The 27,304-nt window shown below is 47.8% G+C and overlaps 1 protein-coding gene across 1 annotated transcript in view; it reads left to right on the top strand.

Moving 5' to 3' along the window:
* The first annotated feature begins 12,597 nt into the window (after nt 1-12,597).
* The window catches only part of LOC149119105 (heat shock transcription factor, Y-linked-like), an 89,597-nt gene continuing 74,890 nt past the window's right edge, over nt 12,598-27,304 (top strand). Inside the window, exons 1-2 of the mRNA XM_089325263.1 lie at nt 12,598-13,110; nt 13,540-14,038. Coding sequence (XP_089181389.1) covers nt 12,598-13,110; nt 13,540-14,038 — 1,012 coding nt within the window. The remainder of the gene's footprint in view (nt 13,111-13,539; nt 14,039-27,304) is intronic.

Here is a 27,304-nt window from a genome sequence, read left to right on the forward strand (position 1 = left end):
TCCAGAACCCCTGGTGCGTGTTTCCAGGATTCCAGAATGTTCTAGAATGCCCAGGGAATGTCCTTGGAATCGCGAGGAATTCTGTGGAATGTTCCAGAATGTTCCAGAACACGTCCAGAGAGCCCGGCGCACGTCCTCGGGGCCTTAGAGTATTCTAGAGCGCCTGGTCTTGGAGTGTTCCGGAATACTGGCGGATGACGTAGAATTTTCTAGAATGTTCGTAGGATGCCCTGGACCGCTTGGTGAGTGTCTTTGGGGTCTTGAAATGTTGTAGAATGTTCCAGTATGTTCCAGAGAACCCAGCGAGCGTCCTGGGGGGTCTGAGACCCTCTGCCGACGTGTTGGAAGTTTCCGCAGCCCCGGTGGGCGCGGGATGTCACGTCAATGTCCGCAGGGCCAGGCCGGCACCAGGACACCCGTCACACCCAGCCGGGAAACTTCTACTCAGACCCGTATCCCAGAATCCCCCCAGACTCACTTGGTGATGTTCTGGTACATTCTAGAACACCTCGGAAAAATTCTAGGGATCCCGGAACATTCTAGAATGTCCTAGAATGTTCCAGAACCTGGATTTTTTTAGCGTTTTTCGTGCCCAGGCACCCAGACGTGACCTTGAGAGCTCCAGGGAGGTCACTCTAGTTTCTGTCTCTCGATGGGAAAAACCGACTTGACCGGTTCTGCGTTGTGTAATCCTTTAACCTGGTTTTCTGCTCCACTCACTCCATGGCTCAGGCTGGCTCTTCTCTCAGGGAGAGGAGGGTCATCAACGTGGCGTGTAGAGCACGTTGGACAAGGCAGATTCATAACTACAAAGTTTGCTCATCTTCTAATACCAAGACCCCCAATATCTCAGTTATTTTTTTTTTTATTTTTTTTTTGACAGGCAGTCAGATCCATCGGAAATGCCTTGAAAACATGGTCGTGTATAGACACGTTTGCTTCTTGAAAGGGTTTGCAGCTTCGTCGTCAGTACTGTCTCCTCAGTGACTTTAGAGCAGGAGAGAACAGGACACAGCGGACACTCTGAACAGCAACTTCAGTGAGTGAGTGATGAAGTGCCCAGACGAGGGAGGCGCAGTGGGTGACACGTCGATTCAGAAACGAGAGCAACTAGCCTGGGATTACCATGAGTGTGTTGGCAGAAGAATTAAAACTTGAAATAAGACTCCCGAAACGTACGCGCGGTCTTCACCACCTTGAACGAGTCTTGGTTTTTGCTGATAGCCTCTTTTTTTTTTTTTTTTTTGACAGGCAGGAGTGGACAGTGAGAGACAGAGAGACAGAGAGAAAGGTCTTCCTTTGCCGTTGGTTCACCCTCCAATGGCCGCCGCGGCCGGCGCACCGTGCTGATGCAATGGCAGGGGCCAGGTACTTCTTCTGGTCTCCCATGGGGTGCAGGGCCCAGGCACTTGGGCCATCCTCCACTGCACTCCCGGGCCACAGCAGAGAGCTGGCCTGGAAGAGGGGCAACCGGGACAGAATCCGGTGCCCTGACCGGGACTAAAACCCGGTGTGCTGGCGTCGCAGGTGGAGGATTAGCCTGGTGAGCCGCGGCGCCGGCTTGTATGATTATTTTCATAAACTATGCTTTGAACAGGGACACAAGTGATTGAGCACAAGCCATGCAGTGTCCTCTGAGCCACTCAGTGATAGCTGAGGGTCTCCGTCCTTTATAGACTTCAAGTTGTGAGCCAGGTGTTAGTGTCTGAAGGCACGCTACATGAAGAGGTAGGGAGAGATCACCTGTTGTGGGCCACTTTGTAAACCATCTTGAATGTCACACACTTGCCATCTGACCAGATGTGTGCACTGTCTGTTCTTCCCTAGTTTCTGCACCCAGCTGGACTTTCACATTCAGATATGGCGGAGAAACCACTCCCTTAGGATCCACTGAGTGCCCCTGACTGGATCAGGAACTGTCGCAGAGTGACAGGTTCTGGGTCAGTCAGGGGCAGGCAGGAGAGCTAAGGACTTGGGGTTCCTGCCGCAGACTGACAGGTTCCCGGTCCTGTCAGGGGCAGGCAGGGGAGCCAAAGACGGCGTTTCTGGCCCTAGACTGGCAAGCTACCAGTCCCATCAGCGGCAGGCAGGGGAGACAAGGAGGTGGGGTTCTGGCCGCAGAATGACAGGTTCCCAGTTCCATCAAGGGCCGGCAGGGGATCCAAGAGGTGGGGTTGTAGTCCGAGACTGTCCGGTTCTCAGGCCAGAAAGAGGCAGTCAGGGGAGCCAAGGAGGTGGGGTTCTGGCCGCAGAATGACAGGCTCTGGTTCCAGTCAGGGGCAGGCAGGGTAGTGTAAGAGGATGGTGTTCCTGCCACAGACATACCAGTTCCCTGTCTAGTCAGGGACAAGCCGGGGAGCTAAGCATGTGGGGTTCTGGCCGCACATGGACAGGTTCCCGGTCCATATGGCCAGGCAGGGAAGCTAAGGCGTTCTGGCTAAGGTTCTGGCAGCAGCATGACAGGTTCCTGGTCCCATCGCGGGCAGTCAGGGGAGCCAAGGAGGTTGGTTCTGGCCACAGACTGACAGGTTCAGGTCTATCAGGGGCAGGCAGGGGAGCTGAGGACATGGGGATCTGGCCACAGGCTGACAGGTTCCCGTTGCTGTCAGGGCAGCCCAATGAGGTGGGGTTCTGGCTACAGAGTGACAGGTTCCTGGCCCCCTCAGGGAAAGTCAGGGGAGCCACACAGGTTAGGCTCTGGTCGAGACTGACAGGTTCCGAGTCCCGTCACAGGTAGGCCGGGGAGCCTAAGGAAGCGGGGTTCTGGCCACTGGTGACAGTTGCAGGTCCATCAAGGGTAGGGAGGGGTGCTGATGGGGTGGGGTTCTGGCTGCAGACTCACAAGTTCCTGGCCCAGTCAGGGGCGGGCAGCGTAGCCTACGGAGGTGGGGTTCTGGCCACAGAATGACGACAGGTCTCTGGTCCCATCAGGAGTAGGCAGGGAGCTAAGGACATGGGGTTCCTTCCGCAGACTGACTGACAGATTCCAGGTCCAGTCAGGGGCAGGCAGGGGAGCTAAGGAGTGGAGTTCTGGCCACAGACTGCCAGGTTCCTGGTCCAGTCAGGGACAGTCAGAGGAGCCAAGGAGGTGGGGTTCTGGCCACAGACTGACAGGTTCCCAGTCCAGTCAGGGACAGTCAGAGGAGCCAAGGAGGTGGGGTTCTGGCCACAGACTGACAGGTTCCTGGTCTAGTCAGGGGCAGGCCTGGGAGCTAAGGGGTGGAGTTCTGTCCGCAGACTGAAAGGATCCCAGTCCCATCAGGGGGACTCACTGGAGCCTCAAGGTTGGGGTTCTGGCTGCAGACTGATGGGTTCCCGGTCCCATCAGTGGCAGTCAGGGGAGCCAAGGAGGGTGGTTCTGGCCTCAGAGTGACACGTTTCGGTCCAGTGACGCCAGGAAGGGGAGTTAGCTACGTGTGGTTCTGGCCACAGACTGACAGATTCCTGGTCCAGTATGGTCAGGCAAGGGAGCTAAGGGGGTGGAGTTTTGGCCGCAGACTGACTGGTGCCCGGTCCTGTCAGGAGCACTCAGCAGAGACTAGAGGGTGGGGTTCTGGCTGCAGACTGACAGGTTCCTGCTCCAGTTAGGGGCAAGTCAGGGGAGCAAAGAAGTTAGGGTTCTAGTGGCAGACTGACACATTCCGGGTCCATCTGGGGCGGGAAATGAGCCCAGGAGCTGGGCTTCTAGCCGCAGACTTACAGGTACTGGGTCCAACAGAGGCAGGCAGTGGAGCTAAGGATGTGGGGTTCTGGCTGCACACTGACAGGTTCCCGGTCCAGTCAGGGGCAGGAAGGGCAGCTAAGGACATGGGGTTCTGGCCGCAACTGACAGGTTCCCAGTCGCGTCAAGGGCAGGCAGGGGAGCCAAAGTGGGTGGGGTTCTGGCCACAGACTCACGGGTTCCATTTCCAACAGGGGTAGGCAGTGGAGCTAAGGATGTGGGGTTTGGCTGCACACTGACAGGTTCCTGGTCCAGTCAGGGGCAATAAGGGGAGCTAAGGACATGAAGTCTGCATGCAGACTGACAGGCTCCTGGTCCCATCAGGGGCAGCCAAAGGAGCTAAGGATGTGGGGTTCTGGCGGCAGACTTACAGGTTCCATGTGCGTGTGGAGTAGGACAGGGAGGCACGGTGGTGAGGTTCTTTCTGCAGACTACAGGTTCCAGGTCTATCAAAGGCGGGCGGGCAGCTAAGGACGTGGGGTTCTGGCCACAGACTGACAGGTTCCCGGTCCTGTCAAGAGCACTCAGTGGAGCCAAGCTGGGTGGGGCTTTGGCTGCAGACTGACAGGTTCCTGGTCCAGTCAGGGGCAGGCAGGGGAGCCTAAGGAGGTGTGGTTCTGGTCACAGTCTGACAGGTTCCTGGTCCTGTCATGGGCAGGCGAGGGAGCTCATGGTGTGGGGTTTGGGCTGCAGACCGACAGTTCCCCTGTCCAGTCAGGGGCAGGCAGGGAACCAAGAGGTGGGTTTCTGGCCGCAGACCAACAGGTTCCCATTCTCCTCGGGGGCAGGCAGGGGAGCTAAGCAGGTGCAGTTCTGGCGGCAGACTGACAGGTTCCTGTGCCAGTCAGGGGCGGGCAGGGGAGCCCAGGAGGTGGGGTTCTGGCGGGAGACTGGCAGGTTCCGGGTGCCGTTAGGGGCGTCAGGAGAGCTAAGGGGCTGGGTTTTGATAGCAAACTGACAGATTTCTGGTTCAGTCAGTGGACCCGCGAGGGAGCGAAGGGTGTGGGGTTCTGGCTGCAGACTGACAGGTTCCCTGTCCAGTCAGGGGTACTCAGTGGAGCTTAAGGGGGTGGGGTTATGGTGGCAGACTGACCGGTTCCTGGTCGTGAATGGATAGGCAGGGGAGCTAAGGGGGTGGAGTTCTGAACAGACTGAGGTTTCCTGGTCCCATCAGGGGCAGGCAGGGGAGCTGAGGATGTGGGGTTCTGGCCACAGACTGACGAGATCACAGTCCTCTCAGGGGCATGCTGGGGAACTAACAAGGTGGGGTTCTATGTGCTGACTGACAGGTGTCCGGTCCTGTCAGGGGCACTCAGTGGAGCCTAAGAGGGTGGGGGTTCTGGCTGCAGACTGACAGTATGGACGGCCCAGTATGGACAGGCAGGGGAACTAAGGACCCTGGTTTCCTGCCGCAGCCTGACAGTTCCAAGTACCGTCAGGGGCATGTGGGGAGCTGGCGAGTGGGGGTTCTAGATGCTAGCTAACAGGTTCCTCATCCAGTCAGGGGCATTCAGTGGATCCTAAGGCAGTGGGTTTCTGGCTGCAGACCGAGAGGTTCCCCGTCCCATCAGGGGCAGGCAGGGGAGCTAAGGGGGTGGGGTCCTGGCGGCAGACTGACAGGTTCCCCGTCCACTCGAGAGCAGGCAGTGGAGCCTCAGGGGGTGGGGTTCTGGGCGCAGAATGACGAGTTCACAGCCAATGGCTCCCCCCGTCTCAGACGCGGGGACCAATCAGACGCTGGGCGGGCGTGTGCTTCCTGTTTCAGCGGCTCGGGGCGGAAGTGGTGTTGAACCGCGATTCCACACAGCTCTCTTCTCTCTTTTCTTTTAAAAAAAAAAGCTCCTTGATCTAATTTTGCTGACCGAAATTATCATTTTGCTTCTATCATCTGTGGGCCATATGTCCTGGTTTCACACCGTCCAGCCACAGTAGGCTTGGACAGGGAGGAGCGGGAAGACTACAACTCCCAAACGGCTCAGCGAGAGCGTCGCTTTGCGTCTGGGCTGGACTCGCCTGGGTGACACGTCGGGCAGCCAATGGCTTCCCCCTGTCTCAGACCCGGGGGCCAATCACAGGCCGGGTTGGTGTGTGCGTCCTGTTTCTGCGACTCGGTGCAGACATGGTCTTGAAAGGAACCCCGTTTCAACACAGATCTCTCCCTTTCTTGGAAAAAAAAAAAAGGCTCTATGATCTAATTTTCCTGACCTAAGTTATCATTTTTCTTTTATCATCTGTGGGCCATATTCCCTGGTTTCACATTGTCCAGCCACGCTCGGCTTGCACAGAGCGGGGCGGGGAGACTTCCACCTCCCCGAAGCCTCAGCGGCGGCGGCGACGCTCTACGTGTGGGCTGTACTGGCCTGAGTGACAGGTAGCTGACCCAATGGCTTCCCCGGTCTCAGACTCCGGACCACTCAGACGTGGGGTGTGTGTGTGCTTCCTGTTTCGGAGGCGTCTGCTCGGGGCGGAAATGGTGTGGAAAGGAACCGTGTTTCAACCCAGCTGTCTTCTTTCTCTTCTTTGAAAAAAAGCTCTGAGGCCTAATTTTCCTGACCTAAATGATCATTTTTCGTCTGTCACCTGTGGGCCATATTTCCTGATTTCACATTGTCCAGCCGCCCTATGCTTGGACAGGGCGGAGCGGGGAGACTACAACTCCCGGAAGCCTCGCCGCCGACCTCGCCCTCCGTCTGGGCTGGACTCACCTGGGTGACACGTCAGGCAGCCAATGGCTTCCCCCTGTCTCAGACCCGGGGGCCAATCACAGGCCGGGTTGGTGTGTGCGTCCTGTTTCTGCGACTCGGGGCGGACATGGTCTTGAACCCAGCTCACTTCTCTCTTTTCTTATTTTTATTTTATTTTATTTTTTTAATTCTATTTTATTTTATTTTATTTTTTGAAGGCAGAGTGGACAGTGAGAGAGAGACAGAGAGAAAGGTCTTCCTTTGCCGTTGGTTCACCCTCCAATGGCTGCTGCGGCCGGCGCACCGCGCTGATCCGATGGCAGGAGCCAGGTGCTTTTCCTGGTCTCCCATGGGGTGCAGGGCCCAGGCACTTGGGCCATCCTCCACTGCACTCCCGGGCCACAGCAGAGAGCTGGCCTGGAAGAGGGGCAACCGGGACAGAATCCGGCGCCCCGACTGGGACTAGAACCCGGGTGCCAGCGCCGCTAGGCGGAGGATTAGCCTAGTGAGCCGCGGCGCCGCCTTTTATTTTTTTGACAGGCAGTGTGGACAGTGAGAGAGAGAGACAGAGAAAGGTCTTTCTTTTGCCGTTGGTTCACCCTCCAATGGCCGCTGCGGTGGGGCGCTGTGGCCAGTGCACAGTGCTGATGCGATGGTAGGAGCCAGGTGCTTAACCTGGTCTCCCATGGGGTGCAGGGCCCAACACTTGGGCCATCCTCCACTGCACTCCCGGGCCACAGCAGAGAGCTGGCCTGGAAGAGGGGCCACCGGGACAGAATCCGGCGCCCCGATCGGGACTAGAACCCGGTGTGCCGGCGCCGCAAGGCGGAGGATTAGCCTAGTGAGCCGCGGCGCTAGCCTTCTCTCTTTTCTTGAAAATAAAAGCTCTATCATCTAATTTTCCTGACCTAAGTTATCATTTTTCTTTTATCATCTGTGGGCCATATTCCCTGGTTTCACATTGTCCAGCCACGCTCGGCTTGCACAGAGCGGGGCGGGGAGACTACAACTCCCAGAAGCCTCAGCGGCGGCGGCGACGCTCTACGTGTGGGCTGTACTGGCCTGAGTGACAGGTAGCCGACCCAATGGCTTCCCCGGTCTCAGACTCCGGACCGCTCAGACGCGGGGTGGGTGTGTGCTTCCTGTTTCGGAGGCGTCTGCTCGGGGCGGAAATTCTATATGTAAGAGCTGAGAAAGCTTTCTTTTCTTTCAAAAAAAAAAAAAAGCTGTGAGGCCTAATTTTCCTGACCTGAGCTATCATTTTCCTTTTACCATCTGTGGGCCATATTTCCTGGTTTCACATTGCCCAGCCACCCTCTGCTTGGACAGGGTGTACCGGGGAGACTACAACTCCCCAAAGCCTCAGCGGCAGGGTGCTCTGCGGCTGGGCTCGTCTGAGTGACAGGTCGGGCAGCCATTGGCTTCACGCGGTCTCAGACTCCGTTGCCAATCAGATGCTGAGTGGTTGTGTCGCCCTGTTTCTGCGGCTCGGGGCGGAAATGGTGTGGAAAGGAACCGCCTCGAGCCACGCCCCTCGCGGCTCCTGACTGGACGCGGGAAGTGACGTCTGCGCGCACCACGCGGCAGTCGTCCCGCCCATGTCCAGCTCAGAACAGACCGGGCAGCTTCGGGTCTGTGTCCCGCACGTCCCTGGCAGCCCCTGAGCAGGCGCGTACCCGCCTGTCCGTCCGCCAGAACCTCGCCCTGTAGCTTGGCCCTGCCTGCCCTTGTCTGGGAGGAGGAACGCGCAGTAGGAGCCCAGACCCTGTCTTCTGCCACGCTGCCTGCCCGCGCCCAGCACGGGCGGGACAGGCCGGACTGTTCCTCCTCATCCAGCAGAGCCACTCAGGGCCGGGCAGAGGGCGAGGTTCTGAACCTAGACCTGCGCCTCACTCGTCCAGGGAGGCCAGGCAGCCACCGGAGAGGAAGGAGGTGGCGTTCTGAGCGCGCACTGGAAAAAGTCATTAGCGGCAGTGCAGAGGGCGGGAGGAGGCGCCCTCCGGCAGATTCCGGGTCGCGTTAGGGGCAGCAGGAGCGCTAAGGGGGTGGGGTGCTGGCTGGAGACTGACAGGTTCCCGGTCCAGTCAGGGGCAGAAGGAGCGCCAAGGGGGTGGGGTGCTGGCGGGAGACTGACAGGATCCCCGTCCAGTCAGGGGCAGAAGGAGAGCCAAGGGGGTGGGGTTTAGGCGGGAGACTGACAGGATCCCCGTCCAGTCAGGGGCAGGCAGCACCGCCAAGGGGGTGGGGTTTAGGAGGGAGACACACAGGATCCCCGTCCAGTCAGGGGCAGAAGGAGCGTCGAGGGGGTGGGGTTCAGGCGGGAGACTGACAGGTTCCCCGTCCAATCAGGGACAGAAGGAGCGCCAAGGGGGTGGGGTGCTGGCGGGAGACTACAGGATCCCGGTCCACTCAGGTGCAGCAGGAGCGCCAAGGGGGTGGGGTTTAGGAGGGAGACTGACAGGTTCCCCGTCCAGTCAGGGGCAGCAGGAGCCCCAAGGGGGTGGGGTGCTGGCGTGAGACTGACAGGATCACGGTCCAGTCAGTGGCAGGCAGCACCGCCTAGGGGGTGGGGTTTAGGCGGGAGACTGACAGGTTCCCCGTCCAGTCAGGGGCAGAAGGAGCGCCAAGGGGGTGGGGTGCTGTCGGGAGACTGACAGGATCACGGTCCAGTCAGGGGCAGGCAGCACCGCCAAGGGGGTGGAGTGTAGGCGGGAGACTGACAGGTTCCCCATCCATTCAGCGGTAGAAATAGCACCAAGAGGGTGTGGTTTAGGCGGGAGACTGACAGGTTCCCCGTCCAGGCAGGGGCAGGCAGGGGAGCTAAGGGTGTGGGCTTCTGGCGGGAGACTGACAGGTTCCCCGTCCAGTCAGGGGCAGAAGGAGCGCCGAGGGGCTGGGGTTTAGGCGGGAGACTGACAGGATCCCGGTCCAATCAGGGCCAGGCAGGGGAGCTAAGGGGGTGGGTTTCTGGCGGGAGACTGACAGGTTCCCGGTCCAGGCAGGGTCAGGCAGGGGAGCTAAGGGGGTGGGGTTCTGGCGAGAAACTGACAGGTTCCCGGTCCAGGCAGGGGCAGGCAGGGGAGCTAGGGATGCGGGGTTCTGGTTGACTACGGGCAGCTTTTGGTCCGAGTCAGGAGCTGGCAGGGGAGCCAAGGAGGTGGGGTTCTGGCGGGAGACTGACAGGGTCCCGTCCAGTCTGGGGCAGGCAGGACCGCCAAGGGGGTGGGGTTCTGGCAGCAGAGTGACAGTTTCCCGGTCCAGTTGTGGGCCGGCAGGGGAGCTAAGGCTTGGGGTTTGGGCGCAGACTGACAGGTTCCTGGTCCAGTCAGGGTCAGGAAGGGGACCCAAGGAGGTGGGGTTCTGGTGGGAGACTGACAGGATCCCCGTCCAGTCAGGGGCAGAAGGAACGCCGAGGGGGTGGGCTTTAGGCAGGAGACTGACAGGTTCCCCGTCCAGTCAGGGGCAGAAGGAGCGCCAAGGGGGTGTGGTTTGAGCGGCAGACTGACAGGATCCCGGTCCAGTCAGGGGCAGGCAGCACCGCCAAGGGGGTGGGGTTTAGGCGGAAGACTGACAGGTTCCCCGTCCAGTCAGGGGCAGGCAGGGGAACGCTAAAGGGGTGGGTTTCTGGCGGGAGACTGATAGGTTCCCCGTCCAGTCAGGGGCAGAAGAAGCGACGAGGGGGTGGGGTTTAGGCGGGAGACTGACAGGATTGGGGTCCAATCAGGGGCAGGCAGTAGAGCCTAAAGGGGTGGGTTTCTGGCGGGAGACTGACAGGTTCCCGGTCCAGGCAGGGGCAGGCAGGGGAGCTAAGGGTGTGGGCTTCTGGCGGGAGACTGACAGGTTCCCCGTCCAGTCAGGGGCAGAAGAAGCGACGAGGGGGTGGGGTTTAGGCGGGAGACTGACAGGATTGGGGTCCAATCAGGGGCAGGCAGTAGAGCCTAAAGGGGTGGGTTTCTGGCGGGAGACTGACAGGTTCCCGGTCCAGGCAGGGGCAGGCAGGGGAGCTAAGGGGGTGGGTTTCTGGCGGGAGACTGACAGGTTCCCCGTCCAATCAGGGGCAGAAGGAGCGCCAAGGGGGTGGGGTTTAGGCGGGAGACTGACAGGTTCCCCGTCCAGTCAGGGGCAGAAGGAGCGCCAAGGGGGTGGGGTTTAGGCGGGAGACTGACAGGTTTCCCGTCCGGTCAGGGGCAGAAATAGCGCCAAGAGGGTGCGGTTTCTGGCGGGAGACTGACAGGTTCCCCGTCCACTCAGGGGCAGAAGGAGCGCCGAGGGGCTGGGGTTTAGGCGGGTGACTGACATGATCCCGGTCCAATCAGGGGCAGGCAGGGGAGCTAAGGGGGTGGGTTTCTGGCGGGAGACTGACAGGTTCCCGGTCCAGGCAGGGGCAGGCAGGGGAGCTAGGGATGCGGGGTTCTGGTTGACGACGGGCAGCTTTTGGTCCGAGTCAGGAGCTGGCAGGGGAGCCAAGGAGGTGGGGTTCTGGCGGGAGACTGACAGGGTCCCGTCCAGTCTGGGGCAGGCAGGACCGCCCAGGGGGTGGGGTTCTGGCGGCAGAGTGACAGTTTCCCGGTCCAGTTGTGGGCCGGCAGGGGAGCTAAGGCCTTGGGGTTTGGGCGCAGACTGACAGGTTCCTAGTCCAGTCAGGGGCAGGAAGGGGAACCAAGGAGGTGGGGTTCTGGCGGGAGACTGACAGGTTGCGAGTCCATCAGGGGCAGGCAAGGGAGCTAAGAACATGGGGTTATGACTGAAGATTGACAGGGTCCGGTCTAGTAAGGCCAGGCAGGGGAACAAAGGAGATATGGTTCTGACTGCAGACTTACATGTTCCTGGTCCTTATGGCCTGGCAGGGAGGCTAAGAGTGTGGGGTTCTGGCCTCAGACTCACAGGTTCCTGATCCACTCATGGGCAGGCAGGGGAGCAAAAAGTTGGTGTGATGGCCACAGACAGACAGGTTTCCAGTCCCATCAGGAGCAGTCTGCGGACCTAAGGATGTGGGGTTCCTGTTACAGATTGACATGTACAGTCAATGCTACTCAGCACAGCCACAGGAAGTTGGGTTCTGGGCACAGGCTGTCAGGTCTAGGTACCATCAGGGCCACACAGGGCAGCCTCAGGGAGTGAGGTCCTGGCAGCAGACTGACAGGTTCCCGGTGAAGTCAAGGAAGTGGATTCTGGCTTCAGTACAGTAGAGATTGCTGAACAAAGTAACTCCCTGCATCCAAAGCTTCTGTGCTGTAAGCCCCCCTGTGACTCCCTGTATCCAAAGCTTCCATGTTGTATGTAACTCCGTTTTCCTGCTGATGTAGCCCTTTTTCCCTTTAAAAACTCTCCCTAAGAAAGATCGGGGCCTCACTCCTTCCTCTGCTGTGCTGGTTGGTTGGATGGGGTCCCTGTCGCGGCTTGTACTCCTGAATAAACCTTGCTTTTGCAGTTCGGTGTGATCGACACTCTGGGGGTCTCTGCAGGGATCTAATGATCTGGGCACAGCATACTTTTTGGTACCCAGCAGTTGAATTATTAATAAAGACCCTCCACGACATTGAGAAACTGAGGACTGGATGACTTCAATGCTGAACATGATCCAAAGAAAAATTGATTCCAATTGTTCTCAAGCTTTTGAAAACATGGATATTATCCCAGACTCCTTTTATGAGGCCAGCATCACCTAATTCTAAAACCAGACAAAGATACAATAAGGAAAGATAATTATAGAGCAATGTCTGATGAATATAGATGCAAAAGTCCTCAACAAAGTACGATATAATTAAATCCAACAATGTATCAGCAAGAATGTGCATCAGGACCAAGTCAAATTTATTCCTGGCATGCAGGAATCATTCAACTTATGAAAGTTTAGTAAAGAATGTAGCTAGAAAGAAGGGAAAACTTCTAATTTAGGCATTTTATCCATTTTATTTAACCAAAATATTTGCTGCGACAAGACTTTGCAACATGTGTATTGTGTAAATTATCTGTGAATGTTTTATTTTAACTTGTTTTGCAGGGAGGAAAACCAACATTAGGCAGAAAGTCATATTTGCATTGCTAAGAGACAAGTCCTCTTATGATGTCACAGTAACTCAGGACCATGGTGATGGCTGACATCAGCTAGTCTTGTGTAAGTCTACTAAAGCAACATTTGAGGCCTCAGTTCTCAAAACCAGGCAGAAGCCAAAGAAAAATTTATTTGAGATGGCCCAGGTTCCCTCAGAAGTTCAAGGTGTCTCTCCTCAGAGTGGAACAACTGATTCAGAAAACACCACTGAAGCTCCAGGCTGGTATCCCACAATTGATAATGACTTGGATTTAAGGTCTGTAGTTGAAGAAAATGCCTTTCAAGCTTTATCTGAAGGACCCTTGATAAAAAGACCACGCTATACACTTTGTATGTCTGACACCCCAGAAGGGAATGATTTTGTTTCTCTGACCTTTCCTGTAAAACTTTGGAAGATAGTTGAAAGTGATCAATTTAAGTCAATTTGGTGGGACGAAAATGGGACTTCTATTGTGATAAATGAAGAATACTTTAAGAAAGAAGTGTTGGAAAGAAAGACCCCTTTTAAGATATTTGAAGCAGACAGCATGAAAAGTTTAGTTCGACAGCTTAACCTTTATGGATTTAGAAAAATACGACAAGATTTCCAAAGCTCTGCATCCCTGACTGACTTTCTGGAAGAAGAAAACAACATACCTGTTTTTAGCAAGGTATTCAACATATTCACTTACAACTAATGTAGGCATCACAACTAAGTTTAGTTTGTACCTCACTTAATATATTTATTTATGGAGTAAGACACAAAGTTTAAAATTAGCTGGATCAACATTAAATTTTTATGAGAAGAAAGTTTGAAATTCAAAAATATAAGCAATGTTACTAGTTATTTTGAATCTTATCAATGAGCTCCACACAAAGAAGTTAAGGTCAGTTTAGTGGAACGGTTATCATATTTAAATGTTTGCTAACTTTTACATTTAGGAATAATCAAGTTTTATTTGTTGTAATTATGTTGAACCTGATATTTTAGATTTAATAATTTTATCTATTCATTTATTCATAGATTGCATATATTCATATATATTAATTTGTGACTCTTGGTTTGAAGTATCACTAAATGCTTTCTCCTTTGGTTTCAGTTACAGTTCTATCAGAATCCAAATTTTAAGCGAGGATGTCCCCAACTTCTAGTAAGAATGAAGCGCAGAGTTGGGATTAAACACACATCTCCACCATCTGCTTCTTTAGTTCACAATCTTGACAAGACATACCACAGTGCAGGCGAGTATGTGCATACTCAAAATCCTAGCTCATCTACAGAAACTAATGAAGAAAGGTTACTTTCAACTTCTACAAATTTAAATGTGCCTCCTACTAGCCACAGAATTGCTAATTCAAATGATCCAGTGACAAGTAATATTTTGACTCCATCATCAACTTTAATTGCACCATCAGTACAATTTGTAACAAATCAACATGCTCTTTTAAATCAAATGACCACTTCTCATAGGCATTCATATAGCACCTACTCTCAAGCACATGGCCATATCCTGAATGTTGTGACAACTACAACTTCTATTTCCCAATTTCAAATATTGTCTCCTGTACAGAATAATTATTTTGGACTGATGGCAAACCGTCCTGTTTTTGCACCTAGACATCCTTCTTTAGCAACAATTGTGGGTCCTTTTTCTAGCACGTTAACAGCAAGCAATCCATGGTTCACTATGCCAATGATAGCTAGTAGAACTGCTGCCTCCCCGCCAATGTCAACTAATCAACCATCCTCAATATACCAATATCCTAATTTTAACTGACCTTCGACTAAATGAAAATTAGACACGGAAAGGTGTTATGTTCATCAGTTCTGAAAAAATAACTGAAATTCTATTACTTGAACAATAAAATGACATGTTCAACTTTATGATTTTTTTTCTTTTCAAAATATAGTTTTATAGTAAATATTTTATATTGACAGGAGGCTAGTCTGCTATTAGTTGTATAGTTTATGAAGTTCCAGTCATTTGATATAAACTTCACATTGAATATTTGAAAGTTAACTTTATTTCATTTTATATTTTATAAAGAAATGTATTAATACATTGCATTCTCAGGGTCAAAGCAAATGCATTAATAATTGCTAGAACATAATTCTATTCAATTTTTTTAAGTTAGTCTGTTTTTTTTTTGTAGCTTTTATTTAATCAATATAAATTTCCCAAGTACAGCGTATGGATTACAATGGCTTCCCCCCCATAACATCCCTCCCACCCGCAACCCTCCCCTTTCTCTCTCCCTCTCCCCTTCCATTCACATCAAGATTCATTTTCGATTCTCTTTATATACAGAAGATCAGTTTAGCATACATTAAGTAAAGATTTCAGGCCAGCGCCGCGGCTCACTAGGCTAATCCTCCGCCTAGCAGCGCCGGCACACCGGGTTCTAGTCCCGGTCGGGGCGCCGGATTCTGTCCCGGTTGCCCCTCTTCCAGGCCAGCTCTCTGCTGTGGCCAGGGAGTGCAGTGGAGGATGGCCCAGGTGCTTGGGCCCTGCACCCCATGGGAGACCAGGAAAAGTATCTGGCTCCTGGCTCCTGCCATCGGATCAGCGCGGTGCGCCGGCCGCAGCGCGCCGGCCGCGGCGGCCATTGGAGGGTGAACCAACGGCAAAGGAAGACCTTTCTCTCTATCTCTCTCTCTCACTGTCCACTCTGCCTGTCAAAAAAAAAAAAATTAAAAAAAAAAGATTTCAATAGTTTGCTCCCACACAGAAACATAAAGTGAAAAATACTGTTTGAGTATTAGTTATAGCATTAAATCTCAATGTACAGCACACCAAGGACAGAGATCCTACATGAGGAGTAAGTGCACAGTGACTCCTGTTGTTGACTTAACAAATTGACACTCCTGTTTATGGTATCAGTAATCACCCTAGGCTCTAGTCATGAGTCGCCAAGGCTATGGAAGCCTTTTGAGTTTGCCGACTTCGATCTTGTTCGGACAGGGTCATAGTCAAAGTGGAAGTTCTCTCCTCCCTTCAGAGAAAGGTACCTCCTTCTTTGATGGCCCATTCTTTCCACTGGGATCTCACTCACAGAGATCTTTCATTTAGGTGTTTTTTTTTTTTTTCCAGAGTGTCTTGGCTTTCCATGCCTGAAATACTCTCATGGGCTCTTCAGCCAGATCTGAATGCCTTAAGGGCTGATTCTGAGGCCAGAGTGCTGTTAGGACATCTGCCATTCTATGAGTCTGCTGTGTATCCCGCTCCCCACATTGGATGGTTCTCTCCCTTTTTGATTATATCAGTTAGTATTAGCAGACACTAGTCTTGTTTGTGTGATCCCTTTGACTCTTAGACCTATCAGTGTGATCAATTGTGAACTGAAATTGATCACCGGGACTAGTGAGATGGCATTGGTACATGCCACCTTGATGGGATTGAATTGGAATCCCCTGGTATGTTTCTAACTCTACCGTTTGAGGTAAGTCAGCTTGAGCATGTCCCGAATTGCACATCTCTTCCCTCTCTTATTCCCACTCTTATGTTTAACAGTGATCACTTTTCAGTTAAGTTTCAGCACTTAAGAAGAATTGTGTGTTAATTACAGAATTCAACCAATAGTAATAGAACAAGAAAAGAAAAAATACTAAAATGGATAAAGTATTACATTGTACATCAACAGTCAGGACAAGAGCTGATCAAGTCACCGTTTCTCACAGTGTCCATTTCACTTCAACAGGTTTCCTCTTTGGTGCTCAGTCAGTTGTCACCGATCAGGGAGAACATATGATATTTGTCCCTTTGGGACTGGCCTATTTCACTCAGCATGATGTTTTCAAGGTTTCTCCATCTTGTTGCAAATGACTGGGTTTCATTGTTTTTGACTGCTGTATAGTATTCTATAGAGTACATGTCCCATAATTTCTTTATCCAGTCTACTGTTGATGGGCATTTGGGTTGGTTCCAGGTCTTAGCTATTGTGAATTGAGCTGCACTAAACATTAATGTGCAGACAGCTTGTTTGTTTGCCAATTTAATTTCCTTTGGGTAAATTCCAAGGAGTGGGATGGCTGGGTTGTATGGTAAGGTTATATTCAGGTTTCTGAGGAATCTCCAGACTGACTTCCATAGTGGCTTGACCAGTTTGCATTCCCACCAACAGGGGGTTAGTGTCCCTTTTTCCCCACATCCTCGCCAGCATCTGTTGTTGGTAGATTTCTGAATGTGAGCCATTCTAACTGGGGTGAGGTGAAACCTCATTGTGGTTTTGATTTGCATTTCCCTGAGTGCTAGTGATCCTGAACATTTAGGTTTTCTGTCTTCCTGGTTCAATTTAGGTAGATTGTATGTGTCCAGGAATCTCTCCATTTCTGATAGATTTCCCTGTTTGCTGGCATACAAGTCTGTGAGTCTAATTGGAGATCCTCTGAGAGTAATCTGACGTTTCTCTCTTGCACATTTTAGGATCTTTTCTTTATGTTTCACTGTGGTGAGTTTAATTACCACGTGTCGTGGTGAGGATCTCTTTTGGTCATGTTTATTGGGGGTTCTATGAGCTTCCTGTACTAGGATGTCTCTGTCCTTCTCCACACCCATAAAGTTCTCTGCTAGTATCTCACTAAAAAGGCCTTCTAATCCTTTCTCTCTCTCCATGCCTTCAGGAACTCCTAGAACTCGAATGTTGGTTTTTTCAATAGTATCCTGTAGATTCCCAACAATATTTTTTAGATTTCTAATTTCCTCTTCTTTTCTTTGGTTTGACTGTATGTTTTCCTGTGCTCTGTCTTCTAAGCCCAATATTCTCTCTTCTGTTTCACTGACTCTGTTTTTAAGGCTTTCTAATGTGTTTGTCATTTGATCTATTGAGCTCTTCATTTCATTTTGGTTTCGCCTCACTATCACACTTTCCTGTTCTACTAGTTTCTGTGTTTCATTTTGATTCTTCCTTAAAATTTCATTTTCATGAGAGAGATTTTCAATCCTGTCCAGTAAGGATTTCTGTAGTTCAAGGATTTGCTTTTGAAAACTTCTAAATGTTCTTATCATAAATTTTTTGAAATCTCTATCTTTCATTTCTTCTATCTCATCATCTTCATAATCTTGAATTGGGGTGTCTTGTTCATTTTGGGGGTGCCATAATGTCTTCCTTGATCTTGTTTCCTCGGTTTCTGCATTTGTTGCTTGGCATTGTGGATACTCTTTGGATGCTTCTTCCCTTGCTGTGGTGTTTTTTTCTTGTTATACTATGACTGTATTAAGTGGACTGTCTGCTTTTGATGGAGCCTTAGAGGCTTGAGATAGGTGTGGCCTGAGAGCCTGTTTGGTTCCTCAGGGTTAAGGGTATGCCAAAGGTGACACTCCCAGGTTAGGCATGGTAAATCTCTCTCTTTTTTTATTTATTATTTTTTTATTCAGAAGGGAAGTAATGCTGCACAGCTAAGCAGAATTGAAGGTAGTCAGCGTCCAATCTCTGGCTCCTGTGGGTATAACATTCATCTGCTCTTTCCCAAGGACCACACAGGTAATCAGTAGAGGGATTTGTCTGTGGAGAAAATCCTGAACAATCATACAACATTGAGTGGGAGAGAGGACCATCAGTACACACGGGTTGGGAGTAGAGCCACTGATGTTAGAGTAGAGGCTGTGATTACAAAGGAATGAGGCCCCAAGTGGGCTAGACAGGGTCTAGAAGAGTTACTAGTGGAGGACCTAAGGAAGCTGCTGTCTAAGCCACAAATAAGTTCTCTGATTGAGAGGCAAATAGAACCTGACAGAAGGGGCTTGATAATCTGCTGGGCTTTATGGTCCTGTCAGTTATGAGGCCCAGACTCATCTATCTCTTTACATGGGGTACATTTTAAGAGAGGTGTGAACCTCCTTGGGGAAGGCACCCTGTTGACTTCCATTACCAGCTGGCCTGGGAGGAGAGTTGGCCAGGTAAAGGCAGATGGCATCTCCAACAGGAAATTTACAGTTCTGCCTGTAATGTTGCAGACCCTGCTTGGCCACCCCTTCAGCAGCAGTGGTCACCTTGGAAGCTGGGCTGAGTGAAAGACTTTTCAGCTTAGAGCCAATAAGATCCATGACTCTCACCTGGGTATCCTTCAACTCCAGGGCAGGTCCATTTCCAGTGATCCAACTCTTGGCTGGCAGAGCTGCCAGGGCTCTTAATGAGCTGATTTCTATTAAAGTCCAGGCTTACCTCATTGAAAGCCACTGTGGTGGGCTGGCGCCGCGGCTCACTAGGCTAATCCTTCGCCTTGCAGCACTGGAACACCGGGTTCTAGTCCTGGTCGGGGCGCCGGATTCTGTCCCGGTTGCTCCTCTTCCAGGCCAGCTCTCTGCTGTGGCCCGGGAGTGCAGTGGAGGATGGCCCAGGTGCCTGGGCCCTGCACCCCATGGGAGACCAGGTTAAGCACCTGGCTCCTGCCATCGGATCAGCGTGGTGCGCTGGCCGCAGCGCGCCAACCATGGCGGCCATTGGAGGCAAAAGGAAAACCTTTCTCTCTGTCTCTCTCACTGTCCACTCTGCCTGTCCAAAAATTAAATAAATAAAAAAAATAACTTATAAAGTGTTACTCAGGTTCTATGTCAATTTCTCCAGGTTTAACTCGTCAACTAATTTTCTACTGCCAAATTTTATGTGCCTGGAGAGCAGGCACTGGGTCTGCTTCTACACCAAAAGACAGTGTATGACATTAGAAAGATAGATCATTAATTAATGTTCAAAAATACACAAGGGTCAATGAACTCATGGGATAGTAGGACTGATGGATAGTTGGACTAGTGGGTGGATGGAAGGATAGTTGTGTGGATGAATGGGTGGTTGTATGTGAGTGGATGAATGGGTGGATAGGTAGGTGACTGGTTGTGGATGGATGGGTAGTTGTTATGTTTGGATGAGTTGGTATGTTCATGAGTGTATGAATGGGTGGATAGGTAGGTGACTGGATTCTTGGATGACTTGATCAGATGGACTGAGAAGAAGCCAAGAAGTCTAGGAGGCTTAGGATTTCATGGAGATGCTTGACAGGATTCTGTGAGAATTTTTCCTCAAGTGGCTAAATGCAGATTTTCTAATCATCACTTAATATATGCAGAGCATATGTATAGAGGGTATTATCATGATCTAAAAGGACTAGAGTAGAAATGGAAGCTTCTAGTACATGTCATAATATGACTGTATTGTAACTTCAAATGATGATCAGAGGGCCCTGGAACAACCTGTCATAAAATAGGCACATCAGATGGCTTCTGGATCTTTAAAGTGGCTTGCTGTAAAGGCACTCTCCAATTGTCAGTCATATACAAAAGTCATACCATGGAATTATATTGAAATACCCTAGAGACCCCAACAATTATCAAGCTGAATAATCTCACATTAACATAGTACTTAAAGAGTTGGAAATGTCTTTCTATATGTATTTACTCATTTAATTTTCCCACCTTTTTGTGAGGCATGCACTAATCTCATTTTACAATGAAAATCGAGCATCAGATAGGTTGAGAGATATGCTTTAATAATGGATAAAACTGTTTACATGAATGAAGTCAAGGGCCATTTGTGTCTTTTCATCCTATATTGAGTGCCTTTTCTCTTTCCTGATACCTGTGGGTAGAGGAAATGTATAGTACAAAGTGCACACTGCAAAATCAATCCATGCAGGACTGATAAGTCAATGGGCAACACTGGGAACTTAAGTTTTTTGTCATACATTGTCTCATGTACAACACATCCCTATTTTTTTCCAGAGAACACACAGGAATGGAGAACAAAGTGTTCCATCCCAACCTCATTATTCTTTTGGCAAACCCAATAAAATTCTCTCCTCCTACAGAATCTGACAGGCACACAGATGAATGCACCAGTTCCTAAAGAAATTCTTTCTTTACTGTTCTGACATACTGAGTGTCCAGGCTTGCAAAATACCAGAGTGGAATGTACCCTGGCCCTTGCCTATACTGCTGCTGGCTCCTGACTTCAGAGCAGCACAGCACCGGCTGTTGTGACCATCTGGGGAGTGAACAAACGGTTCTCTGTCTCTCTCTCTAACTCTGCTTCTCAAATAAATAAAATCTATAAATTAAAAAAAAAAAAAGAAAGAAACCTGACAGAGTACTACAACCAAACCCACAGTCAGTCACAGGCAGGCATGGTCAATGAAAACTTAGACACAGAAAGCTAGAATTAATCAAACCCATACACACATAGCCACTCGAACCTGAGACAGACAAGTCAGAACAAATCTAAAGGAGAGAAAACAGCTCTGAGAGGCAGTAACACAGACGCAGCCATGGGCAATAAAACCTGAAACAGAGAGAAGGTAGAATCAGTTGAACCCACAGACTAACAGACGGGGGTAAGGCTAATGAAACCTCAGACAGACATACAGAAGTCAGAAAGTGGCACAGAGGCAGCCATGAGCAATCAAACTTGAGACAGTTACAGAGAGAGGTAGAGACAGAGAGAGAGGTCTTCCATCCACTGGTTCACTCCCTAGATGGCCACAACAGCCACAGCTGAGCAGATCTGAAGCCAGGAGCCAGGAGATTCCTCCGGGTCTCCCATGCGGGTGCAGGGGCCCAAGCACTTGGGCCATCTTCTACTGCTTTCCCAGGCCACAGCAGAGAGCTGGATCAGAAGAAGAGCAGCTGGGACTAGAACCAGCACCCATATGGGATGCCGGCACTGCAGCGGCGGCTTTACCCACTATGCCACAGCACTGGCACCATAAATTTATATTTTTCATTTCATTTCTTATTAATGTTGTGAAGTACACTGCCATTCTGCTGGGTATTTCAATTCAGAATAGTGTTACAATCCCAAGAGAGGCTCTCAGGGAAGTTTCCTGCTCACCCATCCATTCATTAAGCTGCTCAAGCTGCAACCATAGCAAGTTCCTGGGGACACTACAGGACCTTGTGCACTTGCTGCAACCACCTGGGAGACACACAAACCACATGGCTGAATCATATTTGTTTGCCAATCAATGGCAGAAAACTTTAAACAGTAAAATAACATGAGAGAAAACTGTTTATAAAGTTTTTCTCAGAGAAAATGCCTATGACAACTTGTAACCATGCATCTTCCAAATATTCCAAATGAGAACCGGTATGTTCTGAAGACTGTTTGAACTGTGAACACGTGATCTTTTTTGTATATCATGGGAGAAAACTTCCTGTAGCAAACGGATAAATGGTACACAGATGATAGAAAAATATCCATGAATGAAAGATATTTGCACTACTATGAGTATGACAGCTCAATTTATGATACCTCACATATAGAATCAATCAACTTATCCATCAACTCATGCTGAATTTTAAAATTCTGTTAAATATACACTATGGAATACTACTCATGCATAAAAAGGAATGAAAGCCTGTCTTTTTAACAAAATGGATGTGACTTGAGATCATGTTGCGTAATGAAATAAGGCAGTTCCTAAAAGACAAATATGTTTTATCTGATATACAGTACTCAGTGCAAAAACAATGCATAAAAATGAAACTTACATGTTTTTCATTGCTTTTTGAAGCAATAAGGAAATGTCCATCTCAAGCTCACCTTTTAGCTTTGGGTGGTTTGGGAATGGAATACAGGTGAATTCTATAGCAGTATATTATCATTTCAAATCCTTTCTTCTCAGCACCTGCAATCCTCAACTATTTTCTCCTCTCTCCTTGTCTCCTTTACTTCTGCATGTTTCCAACCATGGAGTCCCTCACCTTATTAACAATTCTGTCATCACACCCTGCCTTCTGGGGTTGGGCAGTTCCCTTGCCCTCTGGGAAAAGTGATGCCTTACTGCATTCTGAGATAATAAAGCTCCATTGTGTTCTTGGAAAATGAGGTTCCAGTCTTCTTGTGAAGACTGATGTCCCATTACATTGAAAATGACAGGAAGTTTTGTGTACACAGGAAGAATACCATACTCCAAGTTCAGGAAAAGATTTACAATTTTTTGGTTTAAAAAATTTACTAAGAAGTTAGTTTTCCACTTAAATACTGAATTCATCTGTTTATGAAGCTTAAAACTGGATTACAATGGATGACTGTTATAAATAAAATTTCACCTTTTAACATACTTTTCATAGAGTAAAAAATACTTGATGTACCTTACCATCTTGACAATTTTTCCATGCATGCTAAAGAAAATGGCATCAATTACTATGCTACTTCTTCCAGTTTCAATATACTATTTCTGGAGCCACAAGTCTTATAAATTCAAAACTGTAACATACATCCTTATTTTGAAAACTGCATTTTACAAATGGACTTACAAGGATGAAAACAAATAGTTACAAAAATATAAAAGGTAACAAACTCAGTATAAAAATACTTAAGCTGACACCATTCCAAAGTATATTTTGATCATTCTTAAATGTTATAGAGACCATAAATATATTTCTGAAAGATACAGAACAAGTCCATAGACTATAGAAATTAGTTAAATACTATTCCAGACAAATCTATGACTTTCAATTTTGATTTTCAATTCTGATTAAACATCAATTTCTTGCAACTGTGACTGTCAATGGTAGAAAAGGCATTTCTTTCTCTTTTTTAAAAATGTTTTATTTCTAAGTCTCATTATATAAAAAATAAAGAATTAATATGTCACCTAAGATGGTTCAACATCAATTTTTAAAGAAATATAGTATAGTAAATACATTAAAAAAAAAACGGAATTAAGACAATTTGTTTTAATAAACAATACTCATGGTAAATAAAGTTCTATTCTTCTTAAGTTGATGGTCAAAATTCCCAGTTAATGTCTTCAGAAAATGAAAACTAAATTCAATTTAGATCTGTAAATGAAAAGAAAGAGACCCATGAAGAAATAATTATTGTAACATAGGAATCTCTTCAGGATTACATGTCAAATTCCTTTTAAATGAAATAGATTATACATTAGATTTTCTCAATTCCTATCTACTATTAGTAAAATCTTTCTGTTTCAGATGTTCTACTATGGGAAATATCCTTAAAAGTTCAGTATACCCTTCTGTCCTTTAACAATTAGATGAGGCACAGTCCTACCCAAATCTGTTCTCTGAGTGATTAGTCACAGGAGCAAAATTATATAACCTATAAACCTCCCAGAAAAATGATCCAGAAGTTGTTAGGATTTTAGGTAATGAAGGAAAAGTAAAATCTTATAAAAATGCACAAATCTACCCTGAATCCATGATAGTTACACTTTTGATGCTTGACAAAGAAATTAACTGTTAATACTTTCTACCCTTGGGAATCCATCGTATCTAGGATCTGCAAAGGAAGTTCTGTATGTTTTAAGATAGATTAAGATATATAGTATAAAGTATATATTAAACTTATATAAAACCAGCAGATTACTTTGTGTTTAAAATTTTTTAATGCACATACACAAAGATACTAGCCTTCATAATTTTTGGAAACTCTGGTTATTATATTGCATGAACTTGGTCAAAAACAACTGCAAAAAATCATTTTGTGTTTTTCTATGTGTGCATTGTTTGTGTGTGCAACTATGCAGATTTTTTTTCTGAACTATTTTTGTTGCACTGTGGTAAGAAAAAATCTAGATTGAAATGTAAGCTATATAGTTATTTTAATAGATAAACAGAAAATCAGGATGTTTCATTTAAATTGAGTTAACAACAGAACAGTAGCAAGGCATTCAGTTCTGTGTCCTCATCACTTTTTTAAGTTTGCACAAAATAAGCATGCAACAAGACCAAACCAAGGATCTGGGCAATAACAATGCCTCACAAAGAAATTAGTATTTTCCTATTACATGCTCCATAATATCTGTCTCCACAATCAGGCTTTAAGAGTCTGCAGTAGGGCCAGCACACTGTGGAATAGTGGGCTAAGCTTCTGCCTTGAAGAGCAGTATCCATGCTGCTCCGTATCTGATCCAGCTACCTGCTAATGGCCTGTGAAATCCAGCTAAAGATGGCCCAAGCAGAAGGCCCTGCCACCCATATGGGAGATCCAAATGAAGCTACCTAGACCAGCACTGGCTGCTGCAGCTATCTGCAAATGGAAGATCCTGTCTCTCTCTGTCTCTCTTCACATCTCTTTCAAAATAAGTAAATTAGCCCCTGCACCACATGGAAAAAGCTCCTGGCTCCTGGCTTCAGCTCAGCACAGATGCAGCCATTGCAGACATTTGGGGAGTGAACCAGAAGATGGAAGACCTCTGTCTCTCTCTCTCATACCTCTCTGTAACTCTGCATCTCAAATAAACCTTTAAAAAAATGCAGCAATTTCAGTATCACTAAGTTAGTTCAAACAAAAATCTTCTACTATTTTATTTAACAGAAATATCTATTTAGATACTCTGCTTATACAAACTGTAACCATGCAATATCCACTGGGAAAGTTAATAATTACTTTTCAGAAAGTGCTTGTCCAAGTATAAACACCTAGATTGGCTAGATTGTTTCTAATAATATATTCAAATTCACAGCATTTCCATTATGCATTAAGCACTAAACATTATTAGCAAACACACCCCCTCAACTTTTAGGGTCATGTACTTACATCATCAATGTCTTCATCATCATCTCCAATATCATCAAACTGGATTTCATCATCATCTCCAGGACCAAATGTATCAGTTTCATTGATTTTAGCTAAATAAATAATAAATGCATAAAAAACATTCATTACACAATTAAAATGTTATTAAAATGAGTAACCGCAAGAGTCTTATTATAGGCCAACCTTCCATTCAACCAAAGTTCTGCTATTAGGAGCAAAATATATTGCTTTATGAAGCTATATAAAGCAATCTAACAACAAAATCCCCCAGAAATTCATCTATTCCTAAGTCATTACAACAGAGAATATATGTGCTGCACTTTTGTTCAGTGCAACATAATTTTAATAACATTTTAAAAATTTAACAATTTTAAAAACATCAAATGAGTATGACTAAACAACATGTAGTCACATGAAGTATAAAACATCATGAGATTAAAACAACTAGTTCTACAACTACTGGAGAAACTTAGCAAACCAGAGCAAGATTTAGTCAAATCATGTTTATCATTTAAGAAATAACAGTGACGCACAGCTGGTGCTGTGGCATACTGGGCTAAGCATCTGCCTGCAGCGACACCATCCCATATGGGCACCAGTTCGAGTCCTGGCTACTCCATTTCTGATCTAGCTCTCTGCTCTGGCCTGGGAAAGCAGTTGGAGATGGCTCAAGTCCTTGGGCCCCTGCACCCACATGGGAGACCCAGAGGAAGCTCCTGGCTCCTGGCTTCAGATCAGCACAGCTCTGGCCATTGCAGCCAATTGGAGAGTGAACGAGTGGGTGGAGGACCTCTCTCTCTCTGTCTCATCTCTATGTCTCTCTGTAATTTTGTCTTTCAAATAAATAAATAAATCTTTTTAAAATAAATACATAATAAAAGAGAAAAGGAGGTGCTAGACTAATTCACAGACATCGGCACTTCCTCAAATGCAAAGAATTTCAATTGATTTTCAGATCTTTCTCTGTGTCTCTCCCTCTCACTGTCTGCAACTCTACCTCTCAGATAAATAAATAAAATCTTTTTAAGAAAATGAAAACTATGAGTCGGCTGAGAAATGTTAAATGGAAAAATGCTAATAATGTGTTACTTTGACAGACGTTTATACAAATCCAGGTTTCAAAGTTTTGCAAACTTACAAACTCACCAGAAAGTGTATATATTTAATGTCACAGACAACTCCATGAAAATTCCTTCAACTAAACACAAAGAATGAAAATATCTATGACATAGCCGGCACCGCGGCTCAGTAGACTAATCCTCCGCCTTGCGGCGCCGGCACACCGGGTTCTAGTCCCGGTCTGGGTGCCGGATTCTGTCCCGGTTGCCCCTCTTCCAGGCCAGCTCTCTGCTGTGGCCAGGAGTGCAGTGGAGGATGGCCCAGGTGCTTGGGCCCTGCACCCCATGGGAGACCAGGAAAAGCACCTGGCTCCTGCCATCCCATCAGCGCGGTGCGCTGGCCGCAGCGGCCATTGGAGGGTGAACCAACGGCAAAGGAAGACCTTTCTCTCTGTCTCTCTCTCACTGTCCACTCTGCCTGCCAAAATAAATAAATAAATAAATAAATAAATAAATAAAATAAAAATAAAAAAAGAAAATATCTATGACAGAGTAGATTAATAATAATAGACATTACCATGTTCAGGAAGCTCGCCATATGCCTTCAGACTTCTAGCTTCATCTGCATTGTATTTTAAAATTACGTCTGCTTTGTTATCCTTAGAAATAAACAAACTTGTAAAACTCATAACACTGCACTGCTTTTCTTCCTTTACCCACCCGTACTCTAGTAAAAAATTCTAAAACAAATAGAAAAAAATATATAATTTTAAATAATTAAAAATATAGGACATCTGTAATTTCATCTGAATAAAGTAGGACAGGGAAACAATCTTCTATTTTTCATAAATCACTAAAAACAAGCAGTAGTAACAAAACATCATAATGACATACAAAATATTCAGTTTTGAAAAACAACAAATTATGACTTAAGAACAGGTTTTTGGAAAACTAAAGAGGCTGGGACAACCCTCAAATCCTATAGGAAAACTAGATTGAGTTTCAGGTTCCTGGCTTTGGCTTATTCCAGCTTTGACTGCTCTGTGCATTCTGCGAAGTTTTTTTCTTTTTTTTAAAGATTTATTTTATTTATTTGAAAGACAGATATACAGAGAAAGAGGAGGAGACAGAGACGTCTTCCAACGTTGGTTCACTCTCCAGTTGGCTGCAACAGCCAGAGCTGCACCTGGCTCCTGGATCGTGGAGCTCTGGCTGTTGCAGCCAACTGGACAGTGAACCAACGGATGGAAGATGTCTCTTTCTCTGCTTCTCTCTGTAAATCTTTCAAATAAAGGCCTTTCTTTCTCACTCACTG

The sequence above is a fragment of the Oryctolagus cuniculus genome, chromosome Y, assembly GCF_051225735.1.
Source record: "Oryctolagus cuniculus isolate XC-2025 breed Fujian yellow rabbit chromosome Y, ASM5122573v1, whole genome shotgun sequence".
In the NCBI taxonomy this organism is placed as follows: Eukaryota; Metazoa; Chordata; class Mammalia; order Lagomorpha; family Leporidae; genus Oryctolagus; species Oryctolagus cuniculus.